At 38.2% G+C, this 16,963-nt stretch overlaps 1 protein-coding gene across 4 annotated transcripts in view; it reads left to right on the forward strand.

Annotated features, from left to right (window-relative positions):
• Nucleotides 1–16,963, forward strand: part of ARID4A (AT-rich interaction domain 4A) — a 67,235-nt gene that overhangs the window by 43,135 nt on the left and 7,137 nt on the right. For 2 of the 4 annotated variants that reach the window (XM_005659998.3, XM_021088206.1), the window contains 7 exons: nucleotides 2,029–2,279; nucleotides 4,997–5,194; nucleotides 8,240–8,324; nucleotides 9,163–9,364; nucleotides 11,521–12,654; nucleotides 12,920–13,024; nucleotides 16,731–16,937. In XM_005659998.3, the coding sequence (XP_005660055.1) occupies nucleotides 2,029–2,279; nucleotides 4,997–5,194; nucleotides 8,240–8,324; nucleotides 9,163–9,364; nucleotides 11,521–12,654; nucleotides 12,920–13,024; nucleotides 16,731–16,937 (2,182 nt within the window). The remainder of the gene's footprint in view (nucleotides 1–2,028; nucleotides 2,280–4,996; nucleotides 5,195–8,239; nucleotides 8,325–9,162; nucleotides 9,365–11,520; nucleotides 12,655–12,919; nucleotides 13,025–16,730; nucleotides 16,938–16,963) is intronic. The other 2 variants (XM_005660000.3, NM_001244179.1) reach the window with 1 other exon arrangement.

Here is a 16,963-nt window from a genome sequence, read left to right on the forward strand (position 1 = left end):
ATCATCTTAACTTTTTTTTTTTTTATCTTTTTGCCATTTCTGGGGCTACTCCCGTAGCACATGGAGGTTCCCAGGCTAGGGGTCAAATTGGAGCTGCAGCTGCCGGCCTACACCAGAGCCACAGCAATGCAGGATCCGAGCTGCGTCTGCAACCTACACCACAGCTCACGGCAGCGCCAGACCCTTAACCCACTGAGCGAGGCCAGGGATCGAACCTGCAACCTCATGGTTCCTAGTTAGATTCATTAACCACTGAGCCATGACGAGAACTCCTCACCTTAACCATTTTTACGTGGACAGGTCAGTGGCATTAACTGCATTGCTCTACAACCATCACCGTCATCCATCTCCAGAACATTTTTCATCTTGCAAAACTAAAACTGTACAGTTAAATAGTAACTCCGCATTCCTCCCTTTCCCTGCCTCAGGCAACCATCATTCTACTTTCTGTCATTATGAATTTGATTATTCTAGGTACTTCATATAAGTGGAATTATATAGTATTTGTCCTTTTGTGACTGGTTTATTTCACTCATCATAAGGTTCATCCATCTTTGCATCAGCATTTCCTTTCTTTTTAAGACTGAATAGTATCTCCATTATATGTATTCTGGATGTATTTTCTTGTGGTTACATAAAGACCTTCCTCATCTTTATGTAAAACATCTGCAGAGTACTGCATAGTATGGATGTACCGTAAATTTACCTTCCTTGAGGTTTTGTGCAATTTTTTATGATTACACAAAGTGCTGCAATAAATATGAGTGTAAAAATCTCCTCCTCATTTATCTGAGTACAGAGGCCAGAATTCTAAAAATAGGATTTCTGGGACAAACCTCAATTTTGACAGATAACAGATGCTTTCATTCATTTACTCATAAATATTGAAAGAGCACCTGCTACATACCAGGCCCTGTCTAGATCTGAGGATAGAGAAGTGAATAAGACAGAGTTCCTGCCTTCGTGGAACTTAATTTAAGTTCTTTTCTTTTTTTCTTTCTACTTTCGATATTTATTTACTTTTTTGCTTTTTGGGGCTGCATCCACAGCATATGGAGGTTCCTAGGCTAGGGGTCTAATTGGAGCTGTAGCTGCTGGCTTACACCACAGCCACAGCCACAGCAACACAAGATCCTTAACCCATTGAGCAAGGCCAGGGATCGAACCTGCATCCTAATGGATGCTAGTCAGATTCGCTAACCTCTGAGCCATGATGGGAAGACCTACTTCTGATATTTAAATAGCACATAGTCAGGAATTAGACAAAACATTTGTTGTAGTAAAATATTAATTATACAGTATTCTAGTGCTCCCAAAGTTGTTGGCTTTTTTTTGTCCTCACTTTATTCTCAGTTGAGGGGAATCTGCCAGAGTATATAGAAGCCTCTGCCGGAAGGAGAATTTAGGAGATGCTACTATGGCTAAACAGGTTCCTGGTCAGATAAGCATGCAACTAGAAGCTGATAAAAGTCTGACGAGTTGCCTCTGGCCTAGTGAGCTCTCCAGGTACTCATTCAAAGAAATCAGCTCACTTTTTGGCCATTGATGCAATTCTGTCCTTTGAAAATGTAATCACACTGAAATACAGTGATACATAGATGTTATCTTTATAAACAGAATTAGAGATGCCAGAACTTTTAAAAAGCCTATAATTTAAGGGACTGATTATTATTATTAACTTACATCATTGACCCTTAGTAATTCTTTTATAACTTTTACTGCAGTAGAGAAATACTAAGAGTGAGATAAAATAATATAGTGAACAAAGGAGAGAATTTTTATTTTTCATGTAGCACGTAGCCAGGGATTATAGTAGACCTGGACACAACTGAGTAATTTACATAGGTTGTTTTTTTTTACTTTTGACAGGAAGACAAAAGTACATTGTAGTTGATGGGTTGTCAGTGTCATGTCCCAGCCAGAGAAAAGACTAGTCCTTGCTGTGAAGGTTTAAGAAAAGGATACATTCTTCTACTTCTTCCCTCTTTGGTAGTGACAGTTATTTTAAAGCTTTTATCCACCTTTTAGGGACGACGGAGAATTGCTCGAGATGCAAATTCTATTAAAAAGGAAATTGAGGAAGAGAAAACAGAAGACAAATTAAAAGATAATGATACAGAAAATAAGGATGTAGATGATGACTGTGAAACTGCAGAGAAAAAAGAAAATGAGCTGCTACTGGGGAGAAAAAATACACCAAAGCAAAAGGAGAAGAAAATTAAAAAGCAGGAGGATTCTGACAAAGACTCAGAAGAAGAGGAAGAGAAAAGCCAAGAGAGGTACATTATCTTATATTTGTTCTCCAGAAGCACCTGTTTGGGGCACAGCAGTGCTCTGTTCCTGCTTAGAGATTCAGGTTTGAGGGAATGTTTTCTTCTTGGGACTTCCGTTCCTCTTGTCTAATGAAGGTGAGACACATTATGAAGATGATGTGTATTGCCTTATGGAATTGGAGAATATACTGGTCGCACCATTTTAATAGCACTTGTGCCCCAAACAGTGGCCTCAAAGAAGGCTGCGCCACCCAGTCAAAAGAAAGGTCCTGCAGTTGACAGCAGGGAAGGGAGCTGGAGAAAAATGGAGGAAGTGGACAAGAGGAAACAGCGACAGCAAAAATTCCATTTTAAAAAAGGTACAATGTGGGAAAGCTAACAAGCACATGGGTGCACAGTACTAGCAGATGTTTCTGTGTGTTAGCTTTATCTAAGATATTTTTCTTTTTCAAGTTACTGTATTAGAATAAGTGGCATGCACCCCTGATTCTAGTTTGGAAAATACATTCTTTCCCCACATCACAATTAAATTTTGGCTTTTTAATGTCCATCCTGTTTGCTGTTGAGTGAAAACTGATTGGTTTTGTTTTTTTTTTCTCCCATGTATTATACATGTATGGACTGAACTGACTTAAAAATAACCAAAGATTAGGCAGGCCAGCTAGATCAAAGTAATGTCCAACTGTGTTCAGTTGGCCATTTCTGTGTTGCCACATGGATTTACTAATTTTTAGAGACTACTAAAAAATGAATTTTAATTCACAACAACAGCATAACACACTTACTTGTATAGAAGCTCTCCTCTATGGTTATTTTTTGACTATTTGATGGTAAATTTTCTAGAAATTTGAGTTGTTAAAGCAAAATTGGGGAAAGTGGCCTGCTGCCTCCAACTAGTGGCTGACACTCATCTGAAAATTAACCATTGAGAACGTAATTGGAAAAATAGGAATGATTGGTGAGTGGGAGATGTAATTTTATGATTCATTACAGAAAGGTGCAGGAGCTATCACAATTACATGTGAATTAGATTAGTGAATAAAGAAAGTTTTGTAGTGAAATATGATTAGGATTAGGGAAGGTGGGAGGAAATAATTGGAGTTGAGTATAATAATATGAGTGTGGTATTTTAAATATTTGGACAATGAATTTATGCAAAGGTAAACCACTGAAAAAGGCCTAATTATAGTTTGAAGATTTGTTAAAAATAAGCATCACAATGTGTCTATTTTATAATATCTCTATAATACATAAAACATGTAATATACACATATAAACACATGATGTGGTTTAAAAAGCCTTAATATGGGAATTCCCATCGTGGCGCAGTGGTTAACAAATCCGACTAGGAACCATGAGGTTTCGGGTTCGATCCCTGGCCTTGCTCAGTGGGTTAGGGATCCAGCGTTGCCGTGAGCTGTGGTGTGTAGGTCACAGACGTGGCTCGGATCCCCTGATGCTATGGCTCTGGCATAGGCTGGAGGCTACAACTCCGATTCAACCCCTAGCCTGGGAACCTCCATATGTCGCAGGAGTGGCCCTAGAAAAGGCAAAAAGAAAAAAAAAAAAAAATCCTTAATATGTAAATAAAACAAGTATTTTAGAGACAAAAAAAGTCCTATACTTGACATTTCATTAAAAATTCCCATTTCTTTTTATTAAATAAAAATTGAATATACAAATATAGTCTGTATTTTCATTCAATAGCAGGAATCATGGAAATGGGAAACTTTTTTATCTTTAGAGATTTGTGATTTAAGTAGTTTCTTCTGGTGTTTTGAAATTACCTTATCAGGATATAATTGGAAGGTGCCCCTGGAAAGAAAACATTCCCACTGCTAATGGGTTGTTGAAATTTCTTCATGTTGGGACCCCCAGTGGTCCCTAAAGAATGCCCTATGCTTGTCATAGAGCACAGTACTTCCTCTTAAGCCTGTAAAACTCTAGAATGACCTTTGATGCAGATCTCTTCTGAATCCTTGCAGGGCTAATAAAGAATGTTTTATTTGTAAAAATACTGTTGGACCTCCCTGTGTGAGTCTCCTTTATACCTGATTATCAAAACATGGAAAAACTGATGGGAGACATGTAAAAACAAATGGAAACCAACAGGATATGCAAAGCTTTGTTCCCCTGGTGCTATTATCCCATGGTTCTTAACCAGTGACTAATATGCAAATAGCTATTGTTTCTTTGTTAGGATGGGGAAAACTTTAAAATATAAACTAGTTTAAAAGATGGAGTTAGCCCTTGCTCCCTATTTTGCCCAGCAAAAATCTAGTCTTAGTTGAAAACCATTCTGAATTGAGCAGAAAGTAAATAGTAAAGGAGATTTTAATTGCAGAAAGTTACAAACTATCTTTAGATCATTTTCACATATAAGGTGGCACTTGAGTATGAATCCTAAAAACTTTTACAAAGCATGTCATTCTTATTTTATAAAAAGTGATTTGACCCTGCATCACATTAACTGTGATTATTGACTGGCCTTTAAGAAATATGGATTGACTTTTGGCACAGTGCACCTTTACATAATAAATAAATTCTTTAGTAAGTAGTCTATAAAAATCTTCTCCTTCTCCTCCTTCTTCTCCTCCTCCACTGACATGTTATTAAGGTGACACTTAGGTTGTGACTCTTGTACATGTTGGATTCTTTTAGCATAGTTATATTCTTTTCCATTAAGTTATTAGTATTATTATCAATGTTATAATTTGCCGCAGGGAAGAAACTGAAAGCAAATGTGACTCTGAAGGGGAGGAAGATGAGGAAGACACAGAACCCTGCCTAACAGGAACCAAAGTGAAAGTAAAATATGGACGAGGAAAAACACAGAAAATCTATGAAGCCAGTATTAAAAGCACTGAAATTGACGATGGAGAAGTTTTATATTTGGTACATTACTATGGATGGAACGTCAGGTAAGCAGGAAATGTCTTTTCTTTTTTGAAATTTCTTTCGTTGATTCAAAAAGATCAGTTTACTCTTTTGACGAACTAAATCAAACAGTATATATGTATTTATAAAGCACCCCTTCTATCTGGGTTTTCCAAGATGTCTAACATTCTCACTGTTTTACTAGCTATGTCAGTTCTTTCAGCCAGAGGTTACCAGGTTCACATCCATAGTTGAACAAGTTAGTTTTATTACTCATTTTCAGTGGGGGAGAACACAACTTGGGGAACCACGTGGTACCTCAATTAGAGGGTGACTCATTGAAAACTCAGGGTACCATCTTTAGGAACAACAAGAGCCCAGGATCCTGTGCAAACCAAGCTTGTGGCTCCCAACAGTACGAGTGTGTTTGTTTGTTTATTACATTTATCAGAAAACAGGAGTTCCCTTCGTTGCTCAGCGGTTAACGAACCCGACTAGGATCCATGAGGATGCAGTTCAATCCCCAGCCTCGCTCAGTAGGTTAAGAATCCAGTGTTGCCATGAGCTGTGGTGTAGGTCACAGACGCAGCTCGGATCTGGTGTTGCTGTGGCTGTGGCGTAGGCCAGCAGCTATAGACCCCCTAGCTCTGGGAACTTCCATGTATGCTGCCGGTGCGGCCCTAAAACAAAGCAAAAAAAAAAAAAAAAAGAAATCAAGCCTAGCAGTTCCCTCATTGCTCAGCAGGTTAAGGCTCCAGTATTGTCAGTGCTGTGGCTTGGGTCACTGCTGTGGCTGTGACACAGGTTTGATCCCTGGCCTGGGAACTTCCTCATGCCATTGGAGTAGCCAAAAAGAAAAAAGAGAAATCAAGCCTATCAAGCACTGTAATAATTTTACATTGATTAATTAATTTAAAAAGAATGTTAGAGGAGTTCTTGTCATGGCTCAGTGGAAATAAATCTGACTAGTAACCATGAGGACGCAGGTTTGATCCCTGGCCTCGCTCAGTGGGTTAAGGATCCGGCGTTGCCGTGAGCTGTGGTGTAGGTCACAGATGTAGCTTGGATCTGGCGTTACTGTGGCTGTGGCATAGGCCACTAGCTACAGCTCCGATTGGACTCCTAGTCTAGGGACTTCCACATGCTGCAGGTGTAGCCCTAAAAAGACAAAAAAAAAAAAAAAAATGTTTAGGACTTAGAGCTGAGCATCTGGTAGGTGATTTTTGGAGAGGGCTTACAGAAATGGGCTTTGCTCTAGATGGGATGCTGTCAAGAGGTGGAGAGGGTAATTCCATATAATTGGTTACAAGGGAAGAAGACTAGACCAAGGCTAGTGCTATAATTGGTAAAGCAGCAGCCGTCACTCAGAAGGAAAAAGGACGTTTGGTCATTTTTGTGGCTTGGACAATGTTCCTTTTTTTTCTGTGTTGAGACACGAGTAGGGAGCGGTCTTGTTTTTGTCTTGATCCATCATGGCCATGGAACAGGCCTGTCTGATGTTGATGTTCTGTGAAATTGTTCATGTTCAACAGGAGAATAACACTCCCTGGCTGTGAAGGCCAGAATAGCTCTGTAGCAACAGCTGATAGTACCAGGCCAGTTCCTGAATGTCAAGGACTGCTTTTCTCTCTTTTAGAAAGTCTCGTGTGTTCAGTATCTCTGCTTGCCCTGTAGTTGCTTAGAGCCAGAGTGCTCCAACATTTCCCTACATACTCAGTGTATGCTCTGTTATGCCTCAATTCCCTCTTCTCTAAACTGGGGACAACAAAGTAATAACTATAGAGATGTTGTGAGAAGTAGTGCTAATATCTGTATTAACATGCCAAGTAGTACCTGGCACTTAGTAAGTACTCAATAAATTAAAGGGAATTTAGTGTATATCTTCTCACATCAATTGAAAAGAGTACAGGTTGGAGTTCATGATTTGGCACAGTGGGTTAAGAATCCTACTGCAGTGGCCTGGTTACTGTGAAGATGCAGGTTCAATCCCTGGCCCAGCGCAGGGGATTATAGGATCTGGTGTTGCCGCATTTGCAGCCTGGATTCAATCCCTGGCCCAGGAACTTCTTAACAGTCATTTTGTTATATGCTCATATTCTTCCCAACTGGTTATCTTCCTAGCTAGTTACCTAACTGGTTATTCACATGGTTGATGGTTTTTCCTTGGCCTTCCGTGTTCCTAGATATTGGGTTAATCTAGGAGGAGCTTGTTTTTAAACCATAGTACAAGTAGTCATGGTACCTTGTCAGCTGAACTTGTGCATATGGGAACCTTGTCCTTCTGTGTGGCTTCATCATTGACTGGGTTAACAAAGTGAGGTCTGCTTCCATCATCATGGTTCCTGCCGTTTTTTTGCTTAAATGTTCAGATTTTAGATTTTGATTGATACCTAAATATTTATATAATATAAGAATATTTACTTGGTTCTGGAAAGTTCAGTTTCTTATTTGCCCCCTGATTACTAACTTGGATTGACTGAAATTCAGAAGTGATGTCAGTATTTTAGGAAGGGGAAAAATGAGTTTTCACCTTGAGGTAAAAAGAATAAACTTAAAGGAAAATGGCTAAAAAGTTTATCTTAGAGGTGACACAGTTCAGAATAAAATTTTATTAGAAATATTGAAGGCTAGAGAGAGTTCTGGGAGAAAATGACTTGAAAAGGACTTCGTAAAATAGTCAGGAACTTAACATACAACAAATTTGAATTTACCTGACTGACTTTGGCATAACTCAAACAACAGAATGAATTCAGTGCAGAATCAGCTTATTTCATTAAGCTCATATGTGTGGGAGTTGTGGAAATAAAGGCAGGTCAAACAATCTTGAGTCTAGTTAGAGTTTGCCTATGCTAGCTCTCCTTCTAAGCCTGTTTGCCTGGAGAATTTCTCTTGCCTTGCACTGTTCATGGCAGGTACACAAAACACCTGGTAGGGCAGCTTGCGTACATGTTACCAGCCAAATAGCACCTGTGCACTTCCCATGTCTGCTAACACTAGAACCAGACTCTTCAGTTTGTTGTTTTTATTTGGTGAATACATTTCAAATAAGGTATTCTTACGGATTTTTAAAATATATTCTTTATTTTAAGGTATGATGAATGGGTGAAGGCCGACAGGATAATCTGGCCATTGGACAAAGGTGGACCAAAGAAAAAACAGAAGAAAAAAGCTAAAGTATGTACATAGGTTCCATATCCTTTATGATAGGTATAGGAATTATTCATATTGTATTGTGTTTTTTATAAACCTTGTTTTTGGTTGTATAATCCATCTTGAGGCTTTTGAAGTAATTGTGATTTTTCTCTCTTATAAGCCAGAAGCTTAAAAAGTAAAAAAATTATTTATTTTTATAATGATTTTTATTTTTCCTGTTTTAACTGGTTTAAAAAGTAAAAAAATTTAAACCACACTATTTCAGGAAAGTTTCACTGTTTTGGAAAAACAGTGACTGATAGGGCACAGGCTTCCAGTGCAATGGCCTGTAGAGGTGCTCTAGACAGGGGGTCAAGTAAGACTGAATGACAAAAAAGAGGTGATATTGCTCATCTAGAGGGTGGAACTAACCACTCTGCTGTGGGATGCTGACCCAGAATTGCCAGATTTTAGGATTTTTCAAGACAAGTGTATTTTTTAAAACGTGAAATCTGACTTTTAAATGCTAGAAGCTAATACTAAATTTTAAAACATGCACTCACTGGCCAGTTGTACCCTCTCCCACCCCCTCAATTTTCAACCTTTGCTGTGGAGACAACGACACATCTTTCTTTTCCTTAGGGAATGTGATGAGAAACTCTGACCTTCACAATGTAACTGCAGTGTTACAGCTTGAAGTTGTAGAGCATCATATTCATATAAGTACAAAAGATGTTAGAAAACTGTTTGTTTTTAATTCTTCCATAATTATAGGTCAGGAGTTGACATAACTAACTTTCTGAGTTATAGTTTTCCTTGGAAAAGTAGAATGTTCATTTTTCATAAGGTCCTTCTCATACATTTTGTCGTTGCCACCTAGAATAAAGAAGACAGTGAAAAGGATGAAAAGAGGGATGAGGAGAGGCAGAAGTCAAAACGGGGACGACCTCCTTTAAAATCTGCTCTTTCACCAAACATGCCGTATGGTTTGTCTAAGACGCCAAACAGTGAAGGAAAATCAGGTACCAGAAGTGCTCGCAGCAATATGCCAGACAGCTCACCTCTGTCAAATGGAATGGAAGGTGCTCGCTTTTGAGGATCGTTGATTTTTAAAAAATCAGTAATCAAAATAATAAAACTTCACTTTTGTGAGAACTTCATAGAAAGTCATCTAGGTTTTTAATTTTATATGATTTTGTTTTTTGTCCTTTAATGGCTGCACCCATGGCATGTGGAAGTTCCCAGGTTAGGTGTCAAATCGAGCTACAGCTGCTGGCCTGTTCCACAGACACTCAGCAATTCAGGATCTGAGCCTCGTCTGTGACCTACACCATAGCTCGTGGCAACGCCAGATCTTTAATCCACTGAGTGATGCCAGGGATCGAACCTGCATCCTCATGGATACTAGATGGGTTCATTACCACTGAGTGACGACAAGAACTCTGAATCTTACATGATTTTAAACTCCAAAGTGTGATTTGAAGAAAATGTTTATTTTACTCTATCATTTAGTTAAATTTAGTGACATTTTACTTTAATTAGGAATACCTTTTCTTGTTAATATCATAGGACTATTCTATTTTAATAGAGGGTGGGTTGACAAGCCATGCCTCTTCCTATGTGCTGCATTGTCCTACAAAGCACGCATTAGTGTCTCCTGTAATCTACTGCTTTTTACCTAGGATCTTTCAATAAAGCTGAGCCTGTATTTTTCAAAGAGAGAACAAACTAATGTGGAAGAAACATGTTTTGTGATAAATATAGGTGAACATATTTTATTCCGCTTTTACCTTTATTCCCACTTTTCTTCCTCTGTATATTTTTCCATGTAATCTAAGAAACGTTAAATAGTCATATAGGAATTTTCCTCCCTTTAGGAAGAAAGCTTTTCTGAATGGCAGGATTGCCCTGAGTGCATGTGTGGAACTGTATACATGTTAGAAAAGGGCATCGTTCCTTCTCTTTACTGCCATCTGCTGGAAGGTTGTCATAATACACAAATGGAAGATGTCCACAAGGTGGAAGGTGCCGTGTTAGATTCGGGCACCTGTGCATTGTACAACCTACAAAACTATACGTAGGCTTGCTAAACTACTTCATAAAAGCATTTTTTTTTACATGAGAAAAAAATTAATTCTAAATTCTGTATGTAATAAAACGACAAAAAATTATACATGTTTTTATTCAAAAAGTGCATTTAAGCTTGCTCTTTTGCACTTCTTTAAAACAGGAGCACCATGTGGGCAGAATTTTTATATTTCACAGCTTCTAGAATTCTTATTTTAAAAATCTTCTGACTAGAGTTCCCATCTTAGTGCAGCGGAAATGAATCCAACTAGGAACCCTGAGGTTGCAGGTTCGATCCCTGGCCTTGCTCAATGGGTTAACGATCTGGCATTGCCATGAGCTGTGGTGTAGGTCACAGACGTGGCTCGGATCTGGCATTGCTGTGGCTGTGGCTGTGGCATAGGCCGACAGCTGTAGCTCAGGCTAGCGGCTGTAGCTTTGATTAGACCCCTAGCCTGGGTACTTCCATATACTGCGGGTGCAGCCCTAAAAAGCAAAAAAAAAAACAAAAAACAAAAGACAATCCTCTGACTTAAAAAGAATGACTTTAGGTATAGCTGGCCTATATATGTTCATGTCTCTTATTCAGAGGAATTCTAAAATTTTGAGAAATCAAGCTTTTCATTTTGTACATATCTTCTTTTCAGAATTATGTAGAATGTCATATTCCTTTCTAAGGACAAAATAGGCATCACATTTGTTAATCAGTATCCTCTAGGTGTCAGAACAAACCACTTAATATATTAACTTCATATCTTACAAGTCCTCTGATTTTTCTAAGGATTATTGTAGCCTAAATATGGCACTAGTAAAAATTGCAGAGTAACTCTTAAAGAAGTTGAGAGTGTGTAATGTTTTCTATGTAATATATTTTCACATGGATTTTAATTTGAGATCCCCCTTCCGTTTTGGCCACAAATGTATGATTTATATCAGAAATTTCTACAAGGAGGTATTCGGAGGTATATGATTAAGAGTTTTGGGAGTTCCCTTGTGGCACAGTAGGCTAAGGACCTGGCATTGTCACTGTAGCAGCTGGGTCACTGCTTAGTGCAGGTTGGATCCCTGGCCCGGGAACTTTTCAGGTGCAGCCAAAAGAGTTCTCTCTTTGGTAGAGTATTTATTATAAAATCATATTGGTAATTTGTAATGTAATATTTCCTCTTAACAGACTCCTGTTCATCTGATAGTGAAACAGAAGACCTTTTAGAAAAGAATTTGATGAATGAAGAACTTTCTCCTGATATTAAAGAAGAATTAGAAAAAAATGAAAATTTAAATGATGATAAACTAGATGAAGAAAATCCAAAGATTGCTGCACATATGTTAAAAGAAAATGATAGGACTCAAATGCAGCCTTTAGAAACCTTGAAGTTACAAGTTGAAGAGAATGAACAAGTAGTACAGATTTTTGGAAATAAAGTGGAACAAGTAGAAGAAGTTAAGAAAGAGGCAGAAAAATCTCCTAAAGGAAAGGGAAGGCGAAGCAAGACAAAAGATCTTCCTTTAGAAATTACCAAGGTGTCATCATTTACCCAGGATGAAGCAGGAAGTGAACCTCATATAGAAGCTCAGAATCTAGAATTTTCATTAGACAGTAAAAACTTTTCTTCTGTTGCTGAAGATGAAATTGATCAATGTGCAAAAGAAAAAAAGTTGAAACGGAAAATCCTGGGGCACTCATCACCAGAAAAAAAAATAAGAATTGAGAATGGAATTGAAATGACAAATAGCATATCTCAAGAAAGGACCAGTGATTGTGTTGCATCTGAGGGAATGAAGAACTTAAATTTTGAACAACACTTTGAAATAGAAAATGAAGGCATGCCATCATTAATAGCAGAGTCAAACCAGTGTGTTCAAGAATTGACTAAGGAAAAATCTGATAGTCCAGCTGAAGAAACTGTAAATATTCCACTAAAAGAAGAAGAGGATGCAATGCCTCTGATTGGGCCTGAAACCTTGGTTTGCCATGAAGTAGATTTGGATGATTTGGATGAAAAAGATAAGACCAGCATTGAGGACGTAGCAGTGGAAAGCTCTGAGTCTAACTCTCTTGTTTCTGTTCCGCCTGCCCTACCTCCTGTAGTACAGCATAACTTCTCAGTAGCTTCACCACTTACTCTCAGCCAAGATGAGTCTCGAAGTATAAAAAGTGAGAGTGACGTAACCATTGAAGTTGATAGTATTGCTGAAGAATCTCAAGAAGGTCTCTGTGAGAGGGAATCAGCCAATGGATTTGAAACCAGTGTTGCCTCTGGTACCTGTAGTATAATTGTTCAAGAAAGAGAGAGCAGGGAGAAGGGTAAGGACTTCCTAGGGAGAAAATCAGCCTTTATATTAAATTCAAAAATTAGTAAGCTAAGTGTTTTAGGAATTGTTGATCTGCTAAGTACTTTTCCTTCCTTCTACCCTCTCTCCCTCCCTCTCTTTCTTCCTCCCCTTCCCTCCCTCCCTCCCCGCTTTTTCAAAACATATACATGGAAATTCATGTCAAGCAGACAGGCGAATGAATATACTTGCTCTTGATTTTTTTTTCCCCCCTAATTCTCTCTTTCCTTTTATTTCAGGTCAGAAAAGACCAAGCGATGGAACTAGTGGATTGCTGGCAAAAAAGCAGAAGCGAACCCCAAAGCGAACAAATGCTGTAGCCAAAAATGAAAAGAATGGAGCAGGTTGGTGCTTTTCAGTATTGGCTTTAATATGGTATTAGTATTTTCAACAGTTTGTTGGCTTGGTCTTTAAAAAAATTTGTTTTTTATATTCTGAAAATAGCCATTTTTCCATTAGTTTTTAATCTGAAGGTGCTGGTCGCTTTTCTTTAGAGCTGGGATAGTTGCAGTTATTTTTTATAGCAGTTATTTTTAAAGCAGTTTAATATTAGAGGAATGTATTTAGGAATCTTGAATAAAAGAAAAATAACATTTGCTGTGGTAGTAAAAACATTAAGTTTATATTTCTGGATGGAATATTTTCCTTTAATCCAGAAAAACTAATTTCTAAATAATGTCACACTAACTTTAAAATATGGAAAAATTGGAGTTCCCATCATGGCACAGTGGAAATGAATCCAACTAGGAATCATGAGGTTGCGGGTTCGATCCCTGGCCTTGCTCAGTGGGTTAAGGATCCAGCATTGCCGTGAGCTATGGTGCAGGGTTGCAGACGTGGCTTGAATCCCAAGTTAGTGTGGCTGTGGTGTAGGCTGGCAGCTGTAGCCTGGGAACCTCCATATGCCATGAATGTCCCCCTGAAAAAGAAAAAAAAATAAAATAAAATATGGAAAAATAAAGAAGATTCTTACTGAAACAAACAAGAAAATTAGTAAATCAATACAAATAGATTACATGAAAAACAGATTTCTATACTATAAAGAATATAATTATGTTGTAGAATATAGTAGAAATAAACATGGTTGATTTTGACAAAGTAAAATTTTACTTCCAAAACATGCCTTCATATAAGTCTGAAAGGGAAATTCTAGATTATAGAAGATAAATATTCTAAGGAAGGAGCATATGATTTATTTAAGATAAAAAGCATTTCAAAGAAAAACCTTGGAGCCATATTTCAAGTCCTCAGCGGCCAGATATGGCTAGGGGCTGGACAGTCCAGGTCAACAGTATAGAAAAAGAGTGAAAAGAGAGATGAGACAGAAAGACAGCAAGACTTGCAAAGGGAAAATAAATAACTTTACAGTGGATGAGCCAGGCGGACACCATCTGAGTCAAATGAAGTGAACACCACCAGTAAGGGACAGAGCGAAATCGTGTACCACCTGACAGGATGCAACAAGAAGAACATAGTTGCACATCTGTAATATTCCTGTCAAAGATGCATAACCTGACTGTAATCATGAGGAACCAGCAACAAATTCAAACTGAAGGATATTCCATAAAATAACTTGACAAAATAAAATTGTCAAGGCCATGAAAGTTAAAGAAAGAGGAACTGTTCCAGACTGAAGGAGATTTATGAGGCATGATAACTAAATGCAGTAGTAATTCTCACCTGGATCCTGTTGCTCTAAAGGCATCAGGTCAAGTAGAGAAACTTATATGGAATCTGAGGAGTAGATGATGGTAATATGTCTGTTTTAATTTTCTGACTTTGACAGTTGTATTATAGTTCTTTAGGAATGTGGTGGTTTTAAAAACATATCCACAAATGTATTGATACTCTTTCCTTCAAGAGGCAAAGCCTAATTCCTTCCTCTTGAGTGTGGGCTGAATTTAGGGACTCATTTCTAACTAATAAAATAAAGCGGACGTGATGGAGTATGACTTCAGAGAATAGGTCATAAAAGGCACTGCAGATTCTTCTCTGCTCTCTGTTGGATCCCCTTGCTCTGGGGGAACTTAGCTGCCATATTGTGAGGACACTCAAGCAGTCCATGGAGAGGCCCACATGGTAAGCAGCTGAGCATGTCATGCCAGCAGGCAGCATGGATCTGAAGCCTCCTGACATGCACTAATGCCATCTGAGTGAGCCGTCCTGGAAGCATATCCTTCAGCTCCAGTCAAGCCTTCAGAGACCAGAGCCTTGGCTTAAAGCATGACTGCAACTTCACAAGAGTCCCTGAGCCAGACCACACAGCCATGCTATGCCCAGATTCCGACCCTCAGAAACTGTGTGCGATATTAGACATTTGTAGTTTTGAACTGCTAAGGTTTGGGCTAATGTCTAGATAACTAACACAAGGAGAATGTTCTTATTTGTAAGAAATAAACATTATAAATACCCAAATGTGGCGGGCAACTTACCCTCAAATGACAAGAAAACATTCTTTGGTGACTGTTCATCTTTTTTGTAAGTTTGAAGATTGTCTCAAAATAGCAAGTTGAAAAGATTAAAAAGGAAAAAAGAAAGGAGATGACTAGTTTCGTTTTCTGGAAAGAATCGTTGGCTTAACTAAGGCAGTAAAAGAAGGAATGAATTAAAGAGAATTGGGACATAAAATCACTAGGACTGAATTATTAGTTAGATTATGAGAAATTAGTTAACTGACACATGGCACACAGGAGAAGCAGCAGGTTGTTAGAAGAGTAGTTTAGGGAATGTTAAACATTTAGAGCTACCCAGTATTGGGAAAATAAGAGTCTGGAGCTTAGAAGAAAGTAAGAAGATAGTTTTTTCGAAGATAGTTGTCAACGGATTTACAAGATGATAAAGCTGCTGTGGGAGATTTGTAAAACGAGAAGAAAAAGGAACAAGTAGAATTATGTGGCATATCCCTTTAATTGGGCCAGGAAGAGTGGAGTAGAAGCTAATTAGAGATAAATGAAAATCAGTAAACAATAGTTGGTTTGAATAAGAAAGGCATTTCAAATGCAGTGGAATATTCAAGTAGGATTAAAATATACTCATTGAATTTGGTGAACAGAAAGTATCAGGGGCCCTAACAAGAGCAAGGAGACAAATGATTAGAAGACATGAAATCAGGATAACAAAGAATTTTTCTTTCGGGAAATTTGACCCTAAAGAGAAGGAAAGAGCCAGGTTGAAGGGGGTGGTTCACCTCTCCTTTCCTCCCCCTTTCCAGTGGGAAAGCTTGATTAAGCATGTTCATAGATTCTGGGAAAATAAGAAAAGGCAGAATGACATTGGGATATTCCAGAGGAGCTGGGAGTAAATGGTGTCAAGAGTACAGTTGAAGAAGGTCGTTTGCCCAGAATTACCAGTCTCTTTTTGAGGCCAAAAAGGGTGATAAGGACAAAGACGGCAGGGGAGGAGCTGGGAAACTGGTGTATAACTCTCAACTTGGCCTTTTTAGTATGAGGCAGAGTGTGCTGTTTAGAGTGGCTGAAGAGGGTGGAAGTAGGGTGTAGAATTTGGGAAAAAGGAGCTGAAACTGAGAGAAAAGTCTAATTTGTTATTAAGTGAAAACCAAGAGCATCTCTAAGTACAGGTTTGGGAGGAGAGATGTAAAGTTGCAAACAAATAATCTGGTCATGTTTCATTACACATCTGTTAAAAGTTGGAGGTTTATATATCAAGATCTTTCTTTGTGCTTTTTCATATATATAGCTTGAGTTGTTCCCCTTTGGGGCTGTTTTTATGTTTTGTTTTAAATGGGGCAGTCCTGTGCTTGGGTTCTGTAACTTTGCTTTTTCATTTCACAGTATATTTTGGATGTTCTGCCGTTTTTATTCTGAGGAACTCTAGCTCATTCTTTTTAGCAACTTTAGCATGGTATTCAATAGTATATACTTGTAAGCCATTTCCATTTTGGTGGGTATTTAGATTATTTCCATCTTTTTATTGTTATAAACTTAGCACATTTGTGCCCTTATTGCTTTAGATACTGAAAAGTGTTATTTGCTGGTTCTGTGCATTTTAATATTTGAGATTTTTATCATTTATAGTTTTTTCTTTTTATAGGACAAAGCAGTGATAGTGAAGATCTTCCTGCCCTAGACAATTCAAGTAAATGTACTCCAGTAAAGCATCTTAGTGTATCAAAGCCACAGAAGCTTGTACGGTCTCCTGCAAGAATATCCCCTCACATTAAAGATGGAGAAAAAGATAAACAGAAGGAAAAACATCCGAATTCATCCCCTCGGACATATAAGTGGAGCTTTCAACTCAGTAAGAAGCTTATAGAAAACTTGAAA

This window comes from Sus scrofa, chromosome 1 (genome assembly GCF_000003025.6).
Source record: "Sus scrofa isolate TJ Tabasco breed Duroc chromosome 1, Sscrofa11.1, whole genome shotgun sequence".
Lineage (NCBI taxonomy): Eukaryota > Metazoa > Chordata > Mammalia > Artiodactyla > Suidae > Sus > Sus scrofa.